The following is a 17,949-nucleotide window of genomic DNA, read 5'->3' on the forward strand; positions in this document are numbered from 1 at the left end:
ACCAGCCTATTAGAAGAGGGACATATGTAGCTAAATTACAAGGGCCCAGGGGATATGCAAATGAGATGGACCTCCCGCAAGAATTACCTTCCTTTTTTTTTTTTTTTTATCATGCAAACCATGGTACTCAGATAAGCCCCGCATAGGAAAAAAAAAAAAAAAAACAGAGAATATTGCCCCGTGTGTGAATGCCCCTGTTCTGCTGGAGGGTTATAAAGTATTCTTCTCTGAGAACAGACTCAATTGACCCTCCATTAATAATCCTGGAGGATTAATTAAAATGGCTGCTCTTAATGCTAAGGAACAACAGTTGAATTCAAACGTCTTTTTAAATGGTCTCACCCTGAATGGAAGAGGCACACAGCAGACACAGTCCTGCGCCTCTGTCAATGTGTATAAAAAAAAAAACAAAACAAAAAAACCCCCCCTAACGTCGGCCTTGCTGGCTACCCTAAAATGGCTACAATGCACCTGATGCTACTTAACTGACAGTTAAGAGGAAGATGAAAAGGGCTTTACTAACTGTTTGCTCAGTCTGACAGAGGACGGATCACAACATATAAATGTTGAATACATCCTCAATTAAATCACTCAGTTGCTCTTCATCACACCTGTTATTATGGTGGAAAGTAAACAAGACGATGTAGATTAGCTCTTAAGACGCACCTAAAGAGGAAGTCCTTCACAATGTTGTGCACACGCGTGCGCACGCGCACACACACACACACACACACGGACGCACGCACATTCTTTACGCGTTACTATCATTTATTTACGATGTTCAGCAGGGGAGTCAGTGAATACTGTTCAGTAGTTCAGTAGTTAATCTTTCTCCCTGATTCAGTTCACTCTATCTCAGGCTTGTTCAGGGGTCTGTGTCCTCTTATCGGGCTCTTGGTCTTTTCTTTCTCTCATCATTAGTCGCTCTCTCTCTCTTTTTTCTTTCTTTCTTTCTTTCTCTAACTACCTCAGACCACCCAGTCTGCTGTCCATCATTCTGCTGTCCAGCTGGTCTCTGGCTATGGCTCGTTTGTGTTACTTTGTTTCTGTGTGGCTGAGGTCAGCAGCGACCCCCTCCCCCACCTTCTCTCTCTCTCTCTCTCTCCCTCTCCCTCTCACTCACTCGCTCTCTTTCTCCCACTCTCAGTCTCTCTCAATCTCTTTCTCCCACTCTCAGTCTCTCTCTCCTAAGATCCACAATGGGCCGGAAGGGCTGGCTTTTTGTGTCTAGCGCAGGTGTCTGGGCCATGAAAGACAAACTCTGGGCCAGACCGCAGAACCCCAAGGAGTTCATTCAGACACCCACCTGTAGCAGCAGAGTGCAGTCCCGATGAGTCACGCATGATCCCTACAGAGATACTCCGTGACCGTGTGGGTGGAATTCATTCATTACATTTGCATGTAGGACGGCTGAGGTCAGAGTGCAGCTAACACTGAAATGTTACTGGCATACTCTTTATGTTGGAGTTTGTCTGACCCAATGATTAAGTGCTGTTTTCATATTTTACAAATGTGTGCATAACTTTTGTGGGAGGATTTCTGTTGCCGTCAGGCAGTGGACCTGTGAGAAAGTTTGACCCAGTCATAGATGATCTCGTGTCAAACATTCAAAGCAGAGAACAAAACTTCTCTTTAGTTCCAAAAAAAAACCTAACTTCATGCCTAATGGGCAAGTTTCAGATTTAGGAAGATTTGTGACTTGATGATTTGACTTAATATTTTCTGCAAACTTCTGAAATGTCTGTAGTGTTAACCACAACAAACCATGCTGCACACAGATCAGTACCTCTGTCACAAGCTTGGTCACATGATCAGATGGTGCCGGTTTCTAGGCGACAAACCCAGCTTGGAGACAGCGGAACCCCGCGAGACTACAGGCCTGTAAAAAGAATCTGGAGATATAACCACTGCTCATGTTAGCTCTTCACAGCTATCACAACACGCATTTGAAAGTACACAAAAGGCATTCTGAGAGTAAGAACAACACAAATACTTGCCTTGACCTTAAGAAAAACAACCCAACTGAGAGCATGGTTTATTTTACTTAACCAAACAAGTCAATGAAAACCTGCTTTACTGAAGAGTCGTTCGTTTTCTCATCGGCTGCCGATCGCTATTATTAGTGTTTACGTTTGATTTACCTGATGCAATTACCCAAGGTGAGTTCCATTTCAGGGGGGATTTGGAGACTGTGTCCAATTATCCGTAGTTGTAGTCTGGGATTCCAGTCCCCACCACGGGGGAGCTAGAGCTATAAAATCCAATGTGTTTGTGATCCTGACTGGTCTCCGCGGAGCAGCGGGGGCAGAGGGAGGGGGAAGGGTTAACACCACTTTAATGAGAGGAGCAGGAGGATTTAAATTTCAACAGTCCTTTTTAATGCAACTCCGACCCCCTTCCGCAACGAGCCGTTTAAAACATTACCGTGTCTGTTTAGCCTACTGTTACATAGGCCTACTCTTCCGCAAATACGAAATCGTTTCGCTTTTTAAAATTCTCTGATTTTCACTTAAATCATATACGGACAGCTGAAAAAAAAAGAGTGTGTAATTTTATACTGTCACCCCTCCTCGTCTCACCCGTTCAATCCCCTCCACTGCAATGCCGTTTCTTCTCGCTAATTGCCATTCTCTGGAGTCGTCGCAGAGTCATGTGCTCTAAGGGATCCCTATCATTCTGCTCCCCGGGATGCAAAACATATTCTTCACAGCAACAGTTTGCCTTGCTATCTGACGTAGTTCGAAATTAAAAATTACCGTCTCATTATGTACAGTCAAATGGAATTTGCTTTAACAATTAACGCTGATGGCGAAATTTGCCTCTGAAAAACAGCGCTTTGAGCAGGAGCTGATTTACTCTGTCATTTATTTCAATTTCGTCTCGTAACATGAATATGGATTTAGCGCTCGCCTCTCATACATCAATCTCGATTCAGCCACTGAAATCCCCAACTCCCCTTCCCTCCCCTCCTCTCGTCTCCTGCTTTTGGTCGGCAGGCATCAACCTGAATTAGCGAGCCTGCTCTGTCTCAAAGAACAATTAGTTCTATTAGGACTGAAAGCTGTAATCAATTCCTGCCCCGTCCTGTCTCTCGCCGGAGCTGAGTCTGTGTCTGACCAGGGCTTTAGCACAAGGCTAAGCGCACAGACAGGTAGTTAAAATGCCACTCTCTAACCAGTGCACATTACCAGGCCTGCACGCTGTCATGGATGCAGGAAAAAAAAAAATTCCGGTTTAAGGGAACCAACAGGAACATAGTTGGACACCCCATCTGTGTGTGCATGTGGGCATGTGTGGGTGTGTGTGTGTACTCAAGCTTTGGCATTAGTACCTGTAAGGCCCAGCTCAGCCTGTCTCATTGATTCAGTTGGGTCTAAATGTCACTCACAGTAGGGTCTCCACAGCCTCAGAGCCAACAGAGATTTCAAAGCATCAGAACAAAAAAAAAAACCCCTCTCCTTCAAAATTCAAAACAAACACACGCTCAGAGACACATGCGCACAAATGCTGTTTCTCAAAATTAACGAGTTTGTCCACTGTCATTTTTAGTGTCTGCAACACAAGGAAAGCAGAGGTTTCAAAATCAGCCCCAGAAAATGATAAAATAGCTGATGACTCATTTGCACACCGCCTCTTCCAATGCTCTGAAATTCAATGAATTTTGAAGCAATTTTCATATAGTCCATGCTACCATACATCATTTAACCAAAATTATCGAGGAGTCATTACATATATAGGCCAAGACTAAAGTGATAGGGATTATTCATCCATTTTAGAGATACAGAGAGAGACTTATTGGGATAACACACTTACAGAGCTCAAGTCAGTCTAGTCACTCTTAAGAGGTATTTTGAGTATGTATCTTTTATCTTTTTTTTTTTTTTTTTTTTTTTGGACAACCATCAATAATTTCGTTTTCACTGCTTTAATTTTCATCCTATAGGATTGGGGCTATGTGTTCATGACAGATAATAATGACTCATCACAAGCATTGAAAACCGTCGAATGTCCTGTGCAATTAGCCTCTGCCCAATACCAAATATGTTATCAGAACAAAACAGTCCTCAGCAACTCATTCAAAGAGGGGTCAGTGTGCAGGAATCATTTGTTAGCAGGAAATGACTGGGTAACGGTTTTCTGTTAGACTGCTCCCCTTCACAGTGAGTGTGGTGGTGGTGGGGGGGGGGGGGGGACTTTCGTTACGTTTCCTGGCTTTAGCCTCTCGGTCAACCATCTCTGAGTATCTGGTCTCAGTTTAGTATCAAAATGAACGGAACCACTCCAGCATAATTGTGTTCTCTTGTGCAATTTATTATTGATCGAACAAGCCTGCATGCAGCCAATGCAGTTAAACGTGCTCAGTTTTGGTTTTACAGGCCAGACAATTTAATGTGTTACATGATATCTTGGCTGCATCAGGCTGCAATTAAATTATTCATCTTTAAGTTATTGATCCACCATTGCCTGCCTGTGTAATTCGCAGGCATGTTGCAGCTCTTTTGATCAGCCAGATCCATATGCCAAATGCACAGTATGGAAGGTTCTGGTCGCAGCAGGCAGAGTTTAAACAGCCTATATTCATATTCTGTGACTCCCATAATGTCGCGGTTGGCGCTGTAGAATTTGTCATACGTGAATATACATGTTTTTATATGAGAGGACTCAGAAGAACCTGGAAATGTATGGGCGAAGAAAAAAATTGCTTTTGAAAACCTAACAGGGTCAGCAAGAAAAATAGAAAGCACCCGCAATTTATAAGCTGAAGTATAGCAGGACAGAAATGGATGAAGGCACTGAGGTGTATGAAACAGACGTGTCAGAAGATTGAGTAAAGCTTTCAAGAAGCATTTGTACTGCCGTAATTTGTACTGTGCAATTTAAAAGCTCAAAAATTCCCTCTTGCCAGGTCTGTTTTCTGCTTTCCAAGTCCTAACATTGATGCAGATCCTATATGGGTGTGTGTGTGTGTGTGGTGAACATGTAAATATATTAGGTGCAGAGTACAGCCCTGTTTTGCATGGGACATCCCATAGCACACAACACAAGCTGAATGAGTTGCCATAAATGTGTGGTGATGACAAAATGGACTCACAATACTTTACTCAGGTTTATGCAAATAGTCCTCCCACACAGTGAAATGTATCCATCTGATATGGCTACTGTTTGAAAGGGAAGAGGTTACAGTATGATACATGTACCTTTGCAACACCCAATTTCCTTTGATATAGTCTTTCTTTCTTCCTTTCTTTCTTTCTGTCTAACTCACAAAAAGGAGCATCATGTTTGCCTAGGTGGACAAAATGCAGACGGGGTTCAATTCTTTGCAGTGCAGAGTCACTTGTTCCCAGAAAGCGAGGGATGTTATTTTCTTTCACCCATGATGAAGGGGGCAGATATCTTATTCCCGTTCAATATGACACATTGTTTTATGAATCATCACGATCGCATTCATTCAAGTCCATCTTTGCCTCATGGTTCGTTTTGAGTCATTTCTAGAAACGCTAGACGTAATTGTTGCTTAGTTAAATGAGACACAAGTGGTTACTTACTGTATGCTGCACCTCACCTGTATGATTTTCAGTTTCCAGGCAGGGTTTCAATACAAAAATTAAGGAGAAATCATTTGAACGTGGTTTCACACTGTGCCTTTTGGGAAACAAAGCACACAGTGGTTGCTTGGGAAAGCACACACACGAGATACACGTTGTCTACGATCATTAGGTTCCAAAGGGATGAAAAGTTAGGTAATGAGTAGACTGAGGATATCAAGTTGTTGCGAGGTTGAGTTGATCCGTACTATTCAACCTCATGACCTGTAAGCCCGTCACAAACAGTCCGTTCGTGAGCACGCTAGGCAGTTCTACTGAGCAAAGACGGCAGTATATTATATTTGTGTCTTCACAAGTGACAGGTTTGCAGCAAAGCCGAGAAAAGGAAACTCTTTTTGACCGCGTGGCCTCTCGTCGCGGTTTGTTTTTTTTTTTTACAGTAAACACACACACAACACAAAACTATATAAAAGTAATGAGTGCACGAGCGCGCCCTGACGGTGCATATTTCCCGACTTTCAACTCAGAACATAGTCGAACTCGAACCATTTAAAAGCCCAGAGGATACGTTACATTTAAATCTGTGAAATATATTTGGAAATATCGTTTGCATCACTGAAGGCGTTTCAGTAATAAAGTCGTTCTTATCTCATAGGTCATTAAATTCAACTACCGGCTTCTGATGGTTTAACTCACTCGGTCCCTAATATGGAAATCCTTTTAAAGTTGGCGCTGAGCGTGGTGTCGGATGTGATAGGCTGAAACTAGGGAAGAAAGAAGCTTGCCTTGTTCAGATTAGCAGTGGTGCTGGAGAGTTCACTCATCGTCTGCTAGCTCCAGCCAAAACGTGACCACGAAGGTTTTTTTTTTTTAATTTTTATTTATTTCTTACCATTTTTAATTCCCGGCTTCCAACAAGATGTAACTTTCAATCTAACATGTACATTCTCTCCGAATACACATGTTTGTTTTAAAGAGCCGGGGGTATGCGAACGCCAAGCTGTTTATTAATGGAAGTTATTGTTGTGAATTGTTGTGACTATGCTATGTCGAAGTGATTTTTTTGTTTTGCCTTCAACTGTTCATCATGCTCGTCTGATTTTGGGATTTATCGACAATTCCAAATTCTAGAGGCACGTACAGGAGAGGGAATACTGCTAACCAAGCGAGCAAACTACAGACGGGGGATTTAAATCGTTTTGGCTTGCTCCGTGAAAAAAAGAGAAGCGAGGAAGGAAATTCATGTGGCGATTCTCTCTTTAGCAAAAAAAACAAACAAAAAAAACATTTGGATTGCAGAATGAGCAAGGAAAGACCTAAGCGGAATATCATCCCAAAGAAATATGTAAGTATCGCTGTATTTCGATGTCTCAGAGTGATGGGAATGACCTTAAGTTGGTGCGTCCGATTCGCCTGTTTTGATGAAAATGCATAAACTTTGATCACGGACTACGCGTAGCGGCTTGCTGATATGTAGAAAGCTTTTGTTGGTTCGAAATGCATCGTGTGTCTTTCACACTGTTTCGGTATTTGAATGTGTTAAAAGCTTGCAATGCTTTGAAAGCTCTGGTTTTATTTGTAGTGTTTTGCTTGGTTTCCCCCAACCCTCTACCTCATTTACAGTTACCATCGGTTTGGGGACTACGAAATGTCCCGTGTTTCATATCTCGTCGATATTATGACATTGAAATTGGTTACTCGATCGGCTCTGTTATCAATTCGAATTTAAATGTAGTAGTAGCTGTACCATATGATTGTTAATAGAATGGCTTTGTTTGCTCTTCGGTGCTCTCTAGCTCAAAGACGAGAGGACAGACAGCCATATCGCCCATAGCTGTATTCCGGGTTGTGTTCTCTTAAGCTGAGCAGCTCCTCGCCAAATGTGTAAAATGTGATTGGTTATGGTCTAACACTACGTTTACTGCACATCCGATATCACTAACAATTAGTAGTTGTTGATAAGTTTTCACCTAGGTGTAACACGTTCCCTGAAAGCTTCCAAAGGGGATAGCAAGCGCATGGTCTGAAGGCTCTTTAAATGTCTTTTAACCAAGGGGAGCAAGGAAGCAATAGACGATAACGTTATTGAACAGTTAAACTTGGCCCATGTCAATTCGGATTAAAGGCATGAAGTTAAGAGTGTACGTTGCATTTCGTAGAATGTTTGAGCACCGGGCGTTAAGTTTTGTCTGTGCTGCACGTTCCTGTGAGTGTGTGTGTGACCTCTGTCTGAGCGAATGGAAGATATTGCTGCAGCAGCCGGGGTACGCAGAGCACGGATTTCAGACACTAGATGTGTTTCTTTTCTGCACCTCGGAGGGGGACGTGTGCGGTTAATGGTTTAAGCACGTGAAAGCATCCAAATGCACGCCACTCGAAATGTTTAAAGGGAGATTTGATTAAGCGCAACGCTGTTTATGAGTGTCGTTTTACGGAGGCAGATTTTTCCCAGTCGCATTGCAGAGGTTCGCGTGTAAAGGGACCAGCAACCATTTTTTATCGTCTCAAGTAATAGTTAAAACCGGCGAATTAGTGAAAAGGATATGGAAACGATTTAGGGGCAATTCTGCCTTCTTAACTTTGGGCAGCTGATTACTTTGCTGTAAGCGGAATTTAGCAAGACCAACAAAACAAAGCCGAAACGTGTGTCCTGCAGCGGAGCCAGCTGAGCAACCCGGACAATTTAACCCTGAAATAACTGAGACTCTTTATACAAGTTGATCAGGATCTTTAGTTTTTTGTTGTTGTGGAAGTTTTTAGTTTACACATGATGTAAAAAGAAGAAAATCTTGGTCATTAAACGTAAGCTTGGTATCGGATTTATAAGGCAATCCGGAGTGATCGTGAGACTGTTCCCAGAAAGGGTTAGCGCTTGCAAAAAAATTTGGCTGCTGCAGAAAGTGATCACGTGGCCTCTTTATTTAAGTTTTCTTCGAAGTTAATTCCTAGCAGCCATTCCATGGAGTACGGCAGACCAGCTTTTGCACGTTTTCGCTAATATCTAGGTTCGTTTCGTTCTGAATTAGTCAGGACCAGCAACAGGTCAATTGATGTTACGCTGAAGAAATTCGTAGAGTCTTGTGTTGACATGACGTCACAAAGCTGGTTCGATTCCACGAACAAAGCGAATCAGCATGAAATGTTCCAAACGTGTTGAGGCCTAACTACGTACACTTTCCCCAGAGACGTAATTTGCATTCTCTAAATTCGTTGCAATTCCGTTTCCTCATAAGGAGTTATGCACGTAAAGTTTTTTTGCAATAACCACGTAATCTGGATGTGATTATACTTAGATTCACTTCACATGCAAATGAAACATGGAAAGTATAAACAAGCGTAAACTCAGTTTGACTAGTTACTTATTATGACAAATATTATCCTGTAGTATGTGAATGAACACTCCTGAATTTTCAAGGGATGACAATATCAGAGTAAACAAGGTAATTCAGAGTGGGACCATGTGTGGGAGTGTTTTTGTATGGCTAGTTAACTCTCTCAATCCTATTTGGCATGTGCCTTCTCTCTGGCAGTCTTAAAATATTATTTCAGAATGGTAAGACTGCACGTGGACAAAGAAGTACAGTCTAAATGCTTCCTGACTGCATGGTTACTCTGTCACGTATTTAACAGAAGTGCTCTCTCTCTCTCTCTCTCTCTGCTCTCACTGTAAATGGGCCTTCAGGGATATCTAACCAGAATGTGATTTCTCTGAGGGAAAATTTCACTACAGTTCTGCTGCTTGCCTGTCGTGTCACCTCTGAACATCTTCATTTTCAGAATTTCAAAAAAAAAAAAAAGAAAAAATTCTGTTTTCTTGTTTGTTTGTTTCAGTATAGTCAGAAAGCTTGAATGTGTCTTGAGACCAGACACTGTCACTCAAAATAGAGACCTTGCTTTTAATAAGAGTTGTCAGGCGAAGTTTATCGAATGTGTATTTTGTTTACATGTTCATTTATCTTTAGCTCGCACGATTTTTAACATCGTCGTATTTGCTTGTGTGGTGCTTATACGGTTAAGTTGTGCGGAATTGGACCGCGTTGAACTTGGGTTTGTGCGGGTCACATCTGCGCCTGTCCTGGCTACTGTGTTTGTGAAATCTGGTTGAACCAAAAAACAGGCAAATAACAAAAACATCCCAGAGGCCTCTCAGACGGGACCCAACTCCTGGCTCTTCTGATTTAACCTCCCCTTAATTAGCGTAAGACAATTATACATGCTTGGCTTAACCATTTCCCCTGGAACAGGAGCACAAGTTGTTTCTCCCCCACCTCTCCTCCTCCTCTCCCCTCTCTCTCTCTCTCTTGCTCTCTCTCTCTCTCTCTCTCCCTCTTCACATGCGGTGTGAATGGTATTAAAATTCATCAGCTGCTAAAAAAAAAGGGAGAGAGAGAGAAAGAAAGGATAGAAAAATGATAATAGATGTTAATAAAAGCAAACATGGAAATGCAATTAGGGCATCCTTGACTGATGGACTCTTACGGTTAAAAAAAAAAAAAAAGAAGAAGAAGAAGAGATGAGTGAACCGTCACTGCTGTTTTTCAAAACTGGTTTATTTAATGACCTTCTCCTGACTGTGTTATCCTGTCCTGACAGATGGCTTGTATATGTATTCATTCATTCATTCATTCATTCATTTATGAGAGATATTTTTGGGAGTAGGACGGTGTTTATTTGGAGATATGGGGGACTTAAGCTAATGAATGTGGGTTGAAGGGATTCATTTGTGCTCTTGTTCAGTTGAAGTGAACATGGCACATGGTACAAGGGGGAACCAGGGGGGGAACCATGACCAGTTTTGTGTGGAGCGTAGCTCGCCCACTTGCTCTCTTGTTTTGCTCTTTCACTCTCCCTTGTACTCGCTCATTCTCTGTCTCTCTGTCTCTCTCTCTCTCTCTCTCTCTCTCTCTCTCTCTCTCTCTCTCTCTCGCTCTCGCTCTGTGTCTCTGAGCTGGCCCAGCTGGGGTCAGGCACTGATTCACGGCAGTGTGGTGGGATAAGCCCAGCTGCTGCAGGAGTCTTTACAAATGTAAAGAAGCTGTCACTGTTTGTTTCATCAGGCGCACAACTGATGAGGGCCAAGTTGAAAAATCCACTGCAGTGTGTGGTGCACAAAAAGAGGAAACAAAAACAGAGAGCAAGGCCGAGGCCCTCTGTGTCCCCTCCCAAAAACCCACCCCCTCTCTCTCTCTTTCTCTCTCTCTCTCTTTCTCTCTCTGTCCTTCAGCATTACAATGTAAATGTGGGCCCAGCGTCCATCTATGAGCAGAGGGCCACAAGGCTGTGTGTGTGTGTGTGTGTGTGTGTGTGTGTCTATATCATTGGCTCATACGCGCTTCATTTAACCCACTGTTTTAATGCAAATAATCTCTTTAAAAATGTGCGTGTGTTTTTATTAAAGGGTGTGACATGGCAAAATTCATGGATCAAACCTCGGGAGGCCTGCTTTTGTGATGGGGTCTGAATACTTGTTCTCCGGGAGCATTTTATCGAACCTGAGCAGTTTGCCTCAAACAAAGGTTTCATCTTTCGTACCGGACATTGCGAACATTTTTTATTCCCTTTACTGGTCATTGCAAGTATTTCCGTCATCAGATACAAGGAAAGCTCTCACGGTGACTGTGTGTGTGTGTGTGGTATAAACGTACGATTCTCTTGTCCCTCTGTTGTCGGTGCAGTGTAAGACTACTGCAGACCAGAGCAGAGTGCCAGATCGTTTGGAAGGCAGCAGAGTTGGCAAGCGAATGCTCTCAATTATTGATTTATTTTTTTATTTTGTCTCCCCTCTTTTTTTTTTTTTGCTGTAGCTTTCTGCCAGCAGACACTGTTCTATTTTTTTTTACGTCATTCCGGGAGCTCCTGTGAGTAACGCTGCAGTTTTTGGGCCTTTTCTCTCTCTCTCTTTTTCTCTCTCTCTCTCTCTCTCTCTCTCTCTCGTGGCCCAGCGTAATCACCATTGGCTTTCTCACAGTCCTTGCCTGCTTTATTACTGTAGCCGTCGTGGACTCGGTGCATTATGCAATACGACCTTTTAGTTATCAGTAGTCACACACACACACACACACACACACACACACTCTCACTCTCACATAGTTCCTCAGTCAGTGTGTTAGAGTCCAACTGAGGATATGATGTGGGGGAGTGGCTTAAGCTGCGTATGCAGATGAGAGCATGTAATGGTAGGAGTTTGCCCTTATGACATAAAGAGCAGATAAAAGGCAAGCGCAGCATTTGATACGTGTCACAGCTTTACTGCTTCACACAGACGAGTTGTTTTTTTTTTTCTCCTCCTTCACCTCCCCCTGTCTCTCCCTTAGTCTTTGTAGTTACAAGAGAAGTTTTTATCTGATGTAGAATGTTTTGTCCTCCGTCTCTCTCTCTCTCTCTCTGTCTCCGTCCTTCTCTTCGGCGCGATTTCAGAATGTGCTCTCTGTATTGGTGGTGATGTGGGAACATGCACACCGTGAGTTGGCTTTATTTCTGCCCCTGATTAATGAGCTTCTCTTCTCTGGGCTCTAGAGAGAAGATAGGATGGCCATGACAGCTGGCCAAACCCAGAGGTGTGTGTGTGTGTGTGTGTGTGTGTGTGTGTGTGTGTGTGTTTGAGACTTTTGAGTAAGAGAGAGAGAAAAAAGAAAGTAAGTAAGTGTGGTGTGTGTGTGTGTTTGTGAGGCATTGAGGGAGAGGGTGTGTGTTTTTGTAAGCTTGCCATCTAAGCTGCACACGATGTCCCTGACTAGCTGAGTCATCACTCTGGGTTTGTCTTTGGTTGGATCTTAAACGTTTGGTTCCTGTTGGATTAGGGCAGAAGACAGAGTGGTTCCGAGAGGGCCTCCAAGAAGGTGTTTTATGCAGGACTCCAGCTGGCCCTGAGGGACCTAAACACACATGCGCGCGCACACACACACACACACACACACACAGAGGCCCTAGCTGAGAGTTTTATTCCTCATTTACTTCATATTTTGCAGTAGTAAGTATACTGTAGCACCTTGCTGCGCAGAGTCACCAAAACGTAAGAGCACATAATTGTTTAAAAGTGTTATTTCTGTTCTCTCTCACCCTCTTTTTTTTTTTTCCCCCCCGTCTCGCTCTCTCTCAATCCTTTATAATCCTCACTACGCTAGGAACGACTTGCAGGACGTGTGAATTAAGCCTACGGGGATAAAGAGGACTGGTGGCAGCTTTCTCAATATTGATTCCCATTACAGAGTGGTAATTCTAGGCTACTGCCCCAGTCTATTCAATAGGAATGCTATAATTTTTTGGGGGGGGGGGGGTTCCCCCCCCTCTCTTTTTTACCGTACCAAGTCTTTCTTGGTTTCTCCTTGTACTTAACATGGCTCAATTTTGTTCTTTTGAATCTCTTCGCTGGTTGCATGACTCTCTAGGTGAAGTCTAGCCATCTTGCTTCACTGTGGACATTTGACTGTGTCATTGCCTGTGTGTGTCCATCATATCGATTGTGGGTTTTTCTAATGTTATTTTTGATCAGTTTGGATCCGGTTGTTTTCTAACCACGAGCCATTGTTTCTGTTGTGAACTGAGGCAAACTGATTGTAAGAAGTATCAGTGTCATTAACTGGGGCTTTTCCTCTCTCTCTCTCTCTGACCTGGGACCCAGTTAAAGTGGCAGAGCACCCTGTAGTCCACCATAAACATACACTTTTATCATTCACTGTAAGGAGGATGTGGCTTAAACTCTAATCATTTCTGCCTTTTAAAATCAGTCTTTGTGGTTTACGTGTGTGTGCGTGCGTGCGTGCGTGCGTGTGAGAGATGCTCTGAAAGATGACCTCTCTTTCGATCAGATTAATGGGCAAACTCCATCTGAATGATGTTGAGTCTGCATAGCATTTGGCAGAAATCCTGGGTGTAAATACACCTGCTGAGTTCAGCATCGAGCACCAAAAAAAAAGAAAAAAGAAAAGAAAGAAAGGAAAAGAAAAGAGAGAGAGAGAGAAGATGTTCATATTCTCGGTTGGATGAATGCCATTTTCTTCTCAATTCTGGTTGTAGAAGTGTGGTTAGGTAGTACGGTGAGTTTTATTCTCGTGGGTGTCTTATTTCATTTTCTTTTGCCATAGGAAACTCTGGAATCTCTCTCCACTTTTGTCACCTAGAATTGTAACTTCAACTGTGTGGAGTTTTATCTGCCTCAATCAACAGGCCCACAAAAACCTGATATCTAATTTCAGCCTTCTCATTCCTATGTATATATATATATATCTTTTGCTTTTCTAGTTGTATTGGACCCACAATTAAGGAAGAGTTTTAAAAAGAATAAAATATCTTGTGTGTTGGTGTTTTCAGAGCTGAGGCCATTTCCATTTTTAGTAATACTTGAATATTGCAGTTTTTCATAGAGATTACTACTGTATGGAAATTGCCGTCCCACTGCTCAGATTGCAATATGAATTTCATATTTCAGTGAATTTCATTGCTGGTCCCAACCCCACAACTTGTTCAGTTAGCCATTCAAGGGCTTGTTGTGGATCTGTGCAGTGTTAGGCCACTTCAACTAAATGATGTTAGTCAGTCAATATTGTAAATCTGTAACTTATTTAAAAGCCACTGTTGTATATGGAGGGCTTTTAACCCCTCACAATAGGAAAGTAGGAATGTTCTTTGAGGCCTGTAGGATTGTACAGTGACTCGCAGCTGGGATATTGTGTTTGATAGCTTTAGAAACTCTGCAGTGTGTAAGGGACAAGGTCTGTCCTAGCTTCAGGACAAATTACAGGCTATAGAGTGAAAACTCATGAGACATATGGACAAACTAAGTATATTTAGAGTATCTTAACAGCTGTTGTGCTGGTTGGAATTTAATATTTCAATATCTGTGAGACTGGTGTCTACCTCTTAAGCAAAGCTTAGCACGAAATCTAATATATATATATATGTGTGTGTGTGTGTGTGTGTGTGTGTGTGTGTGTATACACACTCTACACGCACATGCATATATTAGAATATTGCATCGCAGAATATGATATAAAGCCAAGGAAGCATGACATTTGATAAGAAAACAAAATTTAAGGTACTTACAGACCGGGTTACCATAGTGACCAAAAAAAAAGGTGCGTTTTAAAACGCCGTGCCATCAGAGGGGCCTAGCCACCACGTTTCCATAGCAACTAGTGTAATGCTAGGAAGAAGCGTCGCTCGCTGCTTTTTCACAACCGGCCCTCGAGTGTCTGAAAATAGTGTCGCTCACACCAAGTGTGTGAAAGAAGAGAGTGAGGGATGACAGTATTAGGGGGCGGGGGTGGGTGTTGTTGGCTGCTCGGCTATGATTCTAATGTCTCTTAACAACTTTACGAGCTATTCATATAAAGATGTGAAACAAACAAAAATACTAGACGTGCGGCATTTGCTATTTAGGGTATCATTGGGACAGAAGGATCTAGAGATTTTCCTTTCGGTGGTTCCTTCTTCTGCTTCATGCTTGGCTTCCTTCGTAACTGACATTCATGCAAACTTTCCTTCGCCAGTGTTCGCACGCACGGACCTACACTTCACGCGTTTCAACGTACATAATAGCCTTTCAGGTTTTTTTTTCCACGTGTCTGTGAGTTACAACCGGGGAGAGTTTGGAATATTGATTTGAGTGTCTGGATTTGATAAGTGCCTCCACCGCAGCTGTACTAGCTGCCAGCTTTCCGTACACTTCACTTTAGCTCCGGTTTGTCTTTGTGTCCGCCAGACTCTGCGCTAATCGCACAACCACTCCTCATCATTCATGCACCTCTTTCTTCATTCCTTTGCTTGCTTCAGCCAGTCTGATCCAAGTTAAACTGTGCTTCTTGATAGCTCTATCCTTGAATGTAGAGTTTGGGGTGTCCCAAGATTTTGTGTGTGTGTGTCTGTGCCCTTGCCTGGAATGCTACGCTGCGTTATCTATATGAAATGGCAACATTTTAGATACATTCGGCAGTTTTACATTGTGACCGATTAAAAGAAATGGTCTTACGGTGAAACGAAAAAGTAATAACGACGCATAAATAAAACTAATTGTTGCAGTGATTGGACAAATCTATTACAGTAGGCCTAGTGTCGAGTGATAGATCTCTATTTCCAGTAAAATTATAATATATGAAGAAAAAATACAGAATTTAGTCACCTTCTAATTGGAACTTTGTTATTTAGCTGAAATGGAAGGTGTCATAATTTCTAAAGAAAAATGGTCAAATTACTCACAGTCATCCCACGTTTATTCTGAAAGAGAGAGAGAGAGAAGAAAAAAAGACCTCTTTTTCGTTTTCTTCTTCCTGGGTATAGTTTGGTTCTGAAAATGTTTTCTTCAGTTTGTTCTCTTTTTTTATTCTCTCTCCGTTTGTGTGTGTGTGTGTGTGTATGTGTGTGCGAGTACACATGCGTGTGTGTGAGTGTGTTTGTGACAGAGAGAGGGAGAGTGACTTTCAGACACACAGTGGTTCCTCTACTGGCAGTATCTTCCTGTGGAAATTCTTTTGAGCGTGGCGACTGCAGCCGTGTCTCTGTGAGCTGAGAGCGAGTGTGTGTGTGTGTGTGTGTGTGTGTTTGAGAGAGAGAGAGAGGAGAACAGCTTCTCCATTCTGAGTCACCTCGCGTGCGTACTGACGTCAAAAGACACCTCTGTCCCAGAAAACGAAGACAGGTTCGCCATGTCTATGTCTGAGAGGAAAGTTCAGCCTCACATCTCCCTTTGGGGTTCCCTTTTCAACTCCCTTCCCAGACAGATACGGAACAGGAGTGAGAGAGAGAGAGAGAGAGAGAGGCCTTATTGCGTAGTTTTTTTTTTTTGTTGTTTTTTTTTTTTAATGTCTGTCTAAGACCCTTCCTTCCCTTTGTATCTGATACAATCGTCTTTCATAGACCGTTATCATTTTTCTTCCGCTCTCTCCCTCTCTCTCTCTCTCTGTCTCTCTCTCTCTTTCTCTCTCTGTCTCTCTCTCTCTCTCTCTCTGCTGGTTATACAAGTTTTTCTTTTTTCTTTTGTCACTTGTGTCCATTTTCCCCCTCAGAGAACGACATAAAAGCAGCAGAAAATCATCCATGAGAAAGCAAGGATAGCTTGAGCCAGAATTGTGAAAGTCATTTCTTAATTGCCTCTATTTTTGCCGCGACGTGCCAAAGAATTAGTTTATTTTTATCCTGAGAGCCGCCCGAGAAACTTTGCAGCACCTGGCATGGGAGACTGGAGACAACCCCCCCCCCCCTTTCCTTAATCTGGCAGGACTGTCTATGCTTAGTGGGGTTAGGTGGCCAGTATTGCAGCTAAAGAATGGGGTGTGTGTGTGTGTGTAAGCGGTGAGGAATAGGGGAATTATGAAGCGTGATATCTGCTCTCTCGGACAAGTATAGACTGTTTTTGCTGGTAGTTTGATAATTGACGTGCAATATGGAAAATGAAATCTCACCATGTTCCATTAATTTGTCTAAACCTATGGCTGTGAACAAACCATGACAACTTTGAAACCACTGACTTCCAGGCCTTGTGGGGTTAGGCTGGGTAAAGTAGTTGTTCTAGTACTGTGGTGCTCCTTTTAAAAGCCCACTTCTTCCATGTTGTATACCCATCTTCCAGACTCTCACTCAACCCCCTTCAATAATGCTATGCCTTTTTTCTGTCTCTTTTTGAACAGGATGGGTGAGTTGTAGCTGTTTATAGTTTTGGTGACGCGTGTAAGATATAAAAAAACGTGCGTACACGTGTTTGTTTCTATCTGTGTATAAGGAGGGGAAACGGGGGGGGGGGCGGGGGGCTTGACGAAAACACGCATTTGTCAGTTTTACTGTTTCTATTTTCAGTGTGTTGCGGAGACAGCAGTTTTTTAAGCGTGGGGCCCTCTCTGTCTGGGGCCCGGACCAGTCCACACGCACTCTTTAACTGTCGCTTTTGAACAGTGGTCATGTCGTTCACCGCCACGGTGACTGGTAGTGTTATCTCTCTGTCAGTTTGCCTTAGTGTTAGCCTTCATGCTGAGCCCCCCCCCCCGTTAACCCTCTCCATTCCAGGGCTCATTCACAAAGTCACCTTTCCTTCAACCACTCTCTCCGACCTCGGCCATCCGTCCCTCCGTGCCTAGCACATATGCAGGCTTATTCTGGAATCCACTTCTTATTCCGGAATCCACTTAGCTGTCCTTGTTTTTCCACAGGCCTCCTCAGTGCTGGTTAACATTCCTTTTTATTAGTGCCAAGTTCCAGAATGTCTCTCAAGTCTTACAAATACATCTGTTTATCTCCGCGTCCTTCTTTAGTGAATATAAACAGTATTTCTTTTTTTTTCGTCGCCTTCTTCTTCTTCTTCTTCTTCTTTTTCTTCTTCTGTTTTTTTCCCCCCTGAACCACAAATTAAAATGGTCAATTTATGGCTTCCCCAACTAATGACTGGTGGTTTCTTAGATACTGATTGGTTGTG

At 42.8% G+C, this 17,949-nt stretch overlaps 1 protein-coding gene across 1 annotated transcript in view; it reads left to right on the forward strand.

Moving 5' to 3' along the window:
• The first annotated feature begins 6,443 nt into the window (after positions 1-6,443).
• jarid2b (jumonji and AT-rich interaction domain containing 2b) overlaps positions 6,444-17,949 on the forward strand; it is a 105,427-nt gene continuing 93,921 nt past the window's right edge. Inside the window, 1 exon segment of the mRNA XM_030788683.1 lies at positions 6,444-6,894. Coding sequence (XP_030644543.1) covers positions 6,850-6,894 — 45 coding nt within the window. The 5' untranslated portion in view covers positions 6,444-6,849.

This window comes from Chanos chanos, chromosome 12, assembly GCF_902362185.1.
Source record: "Chanos chanos chromosome 12, fChaCha1.1, whole genome shotgun sequence".
NCBI classification, from domain to species: domain Eukaryota; kingdom Metazoa; phylum Chordata; class Actinopteri; order Gonorynchiformes; family Chanidae; genus Chanos; species Chanos chanos.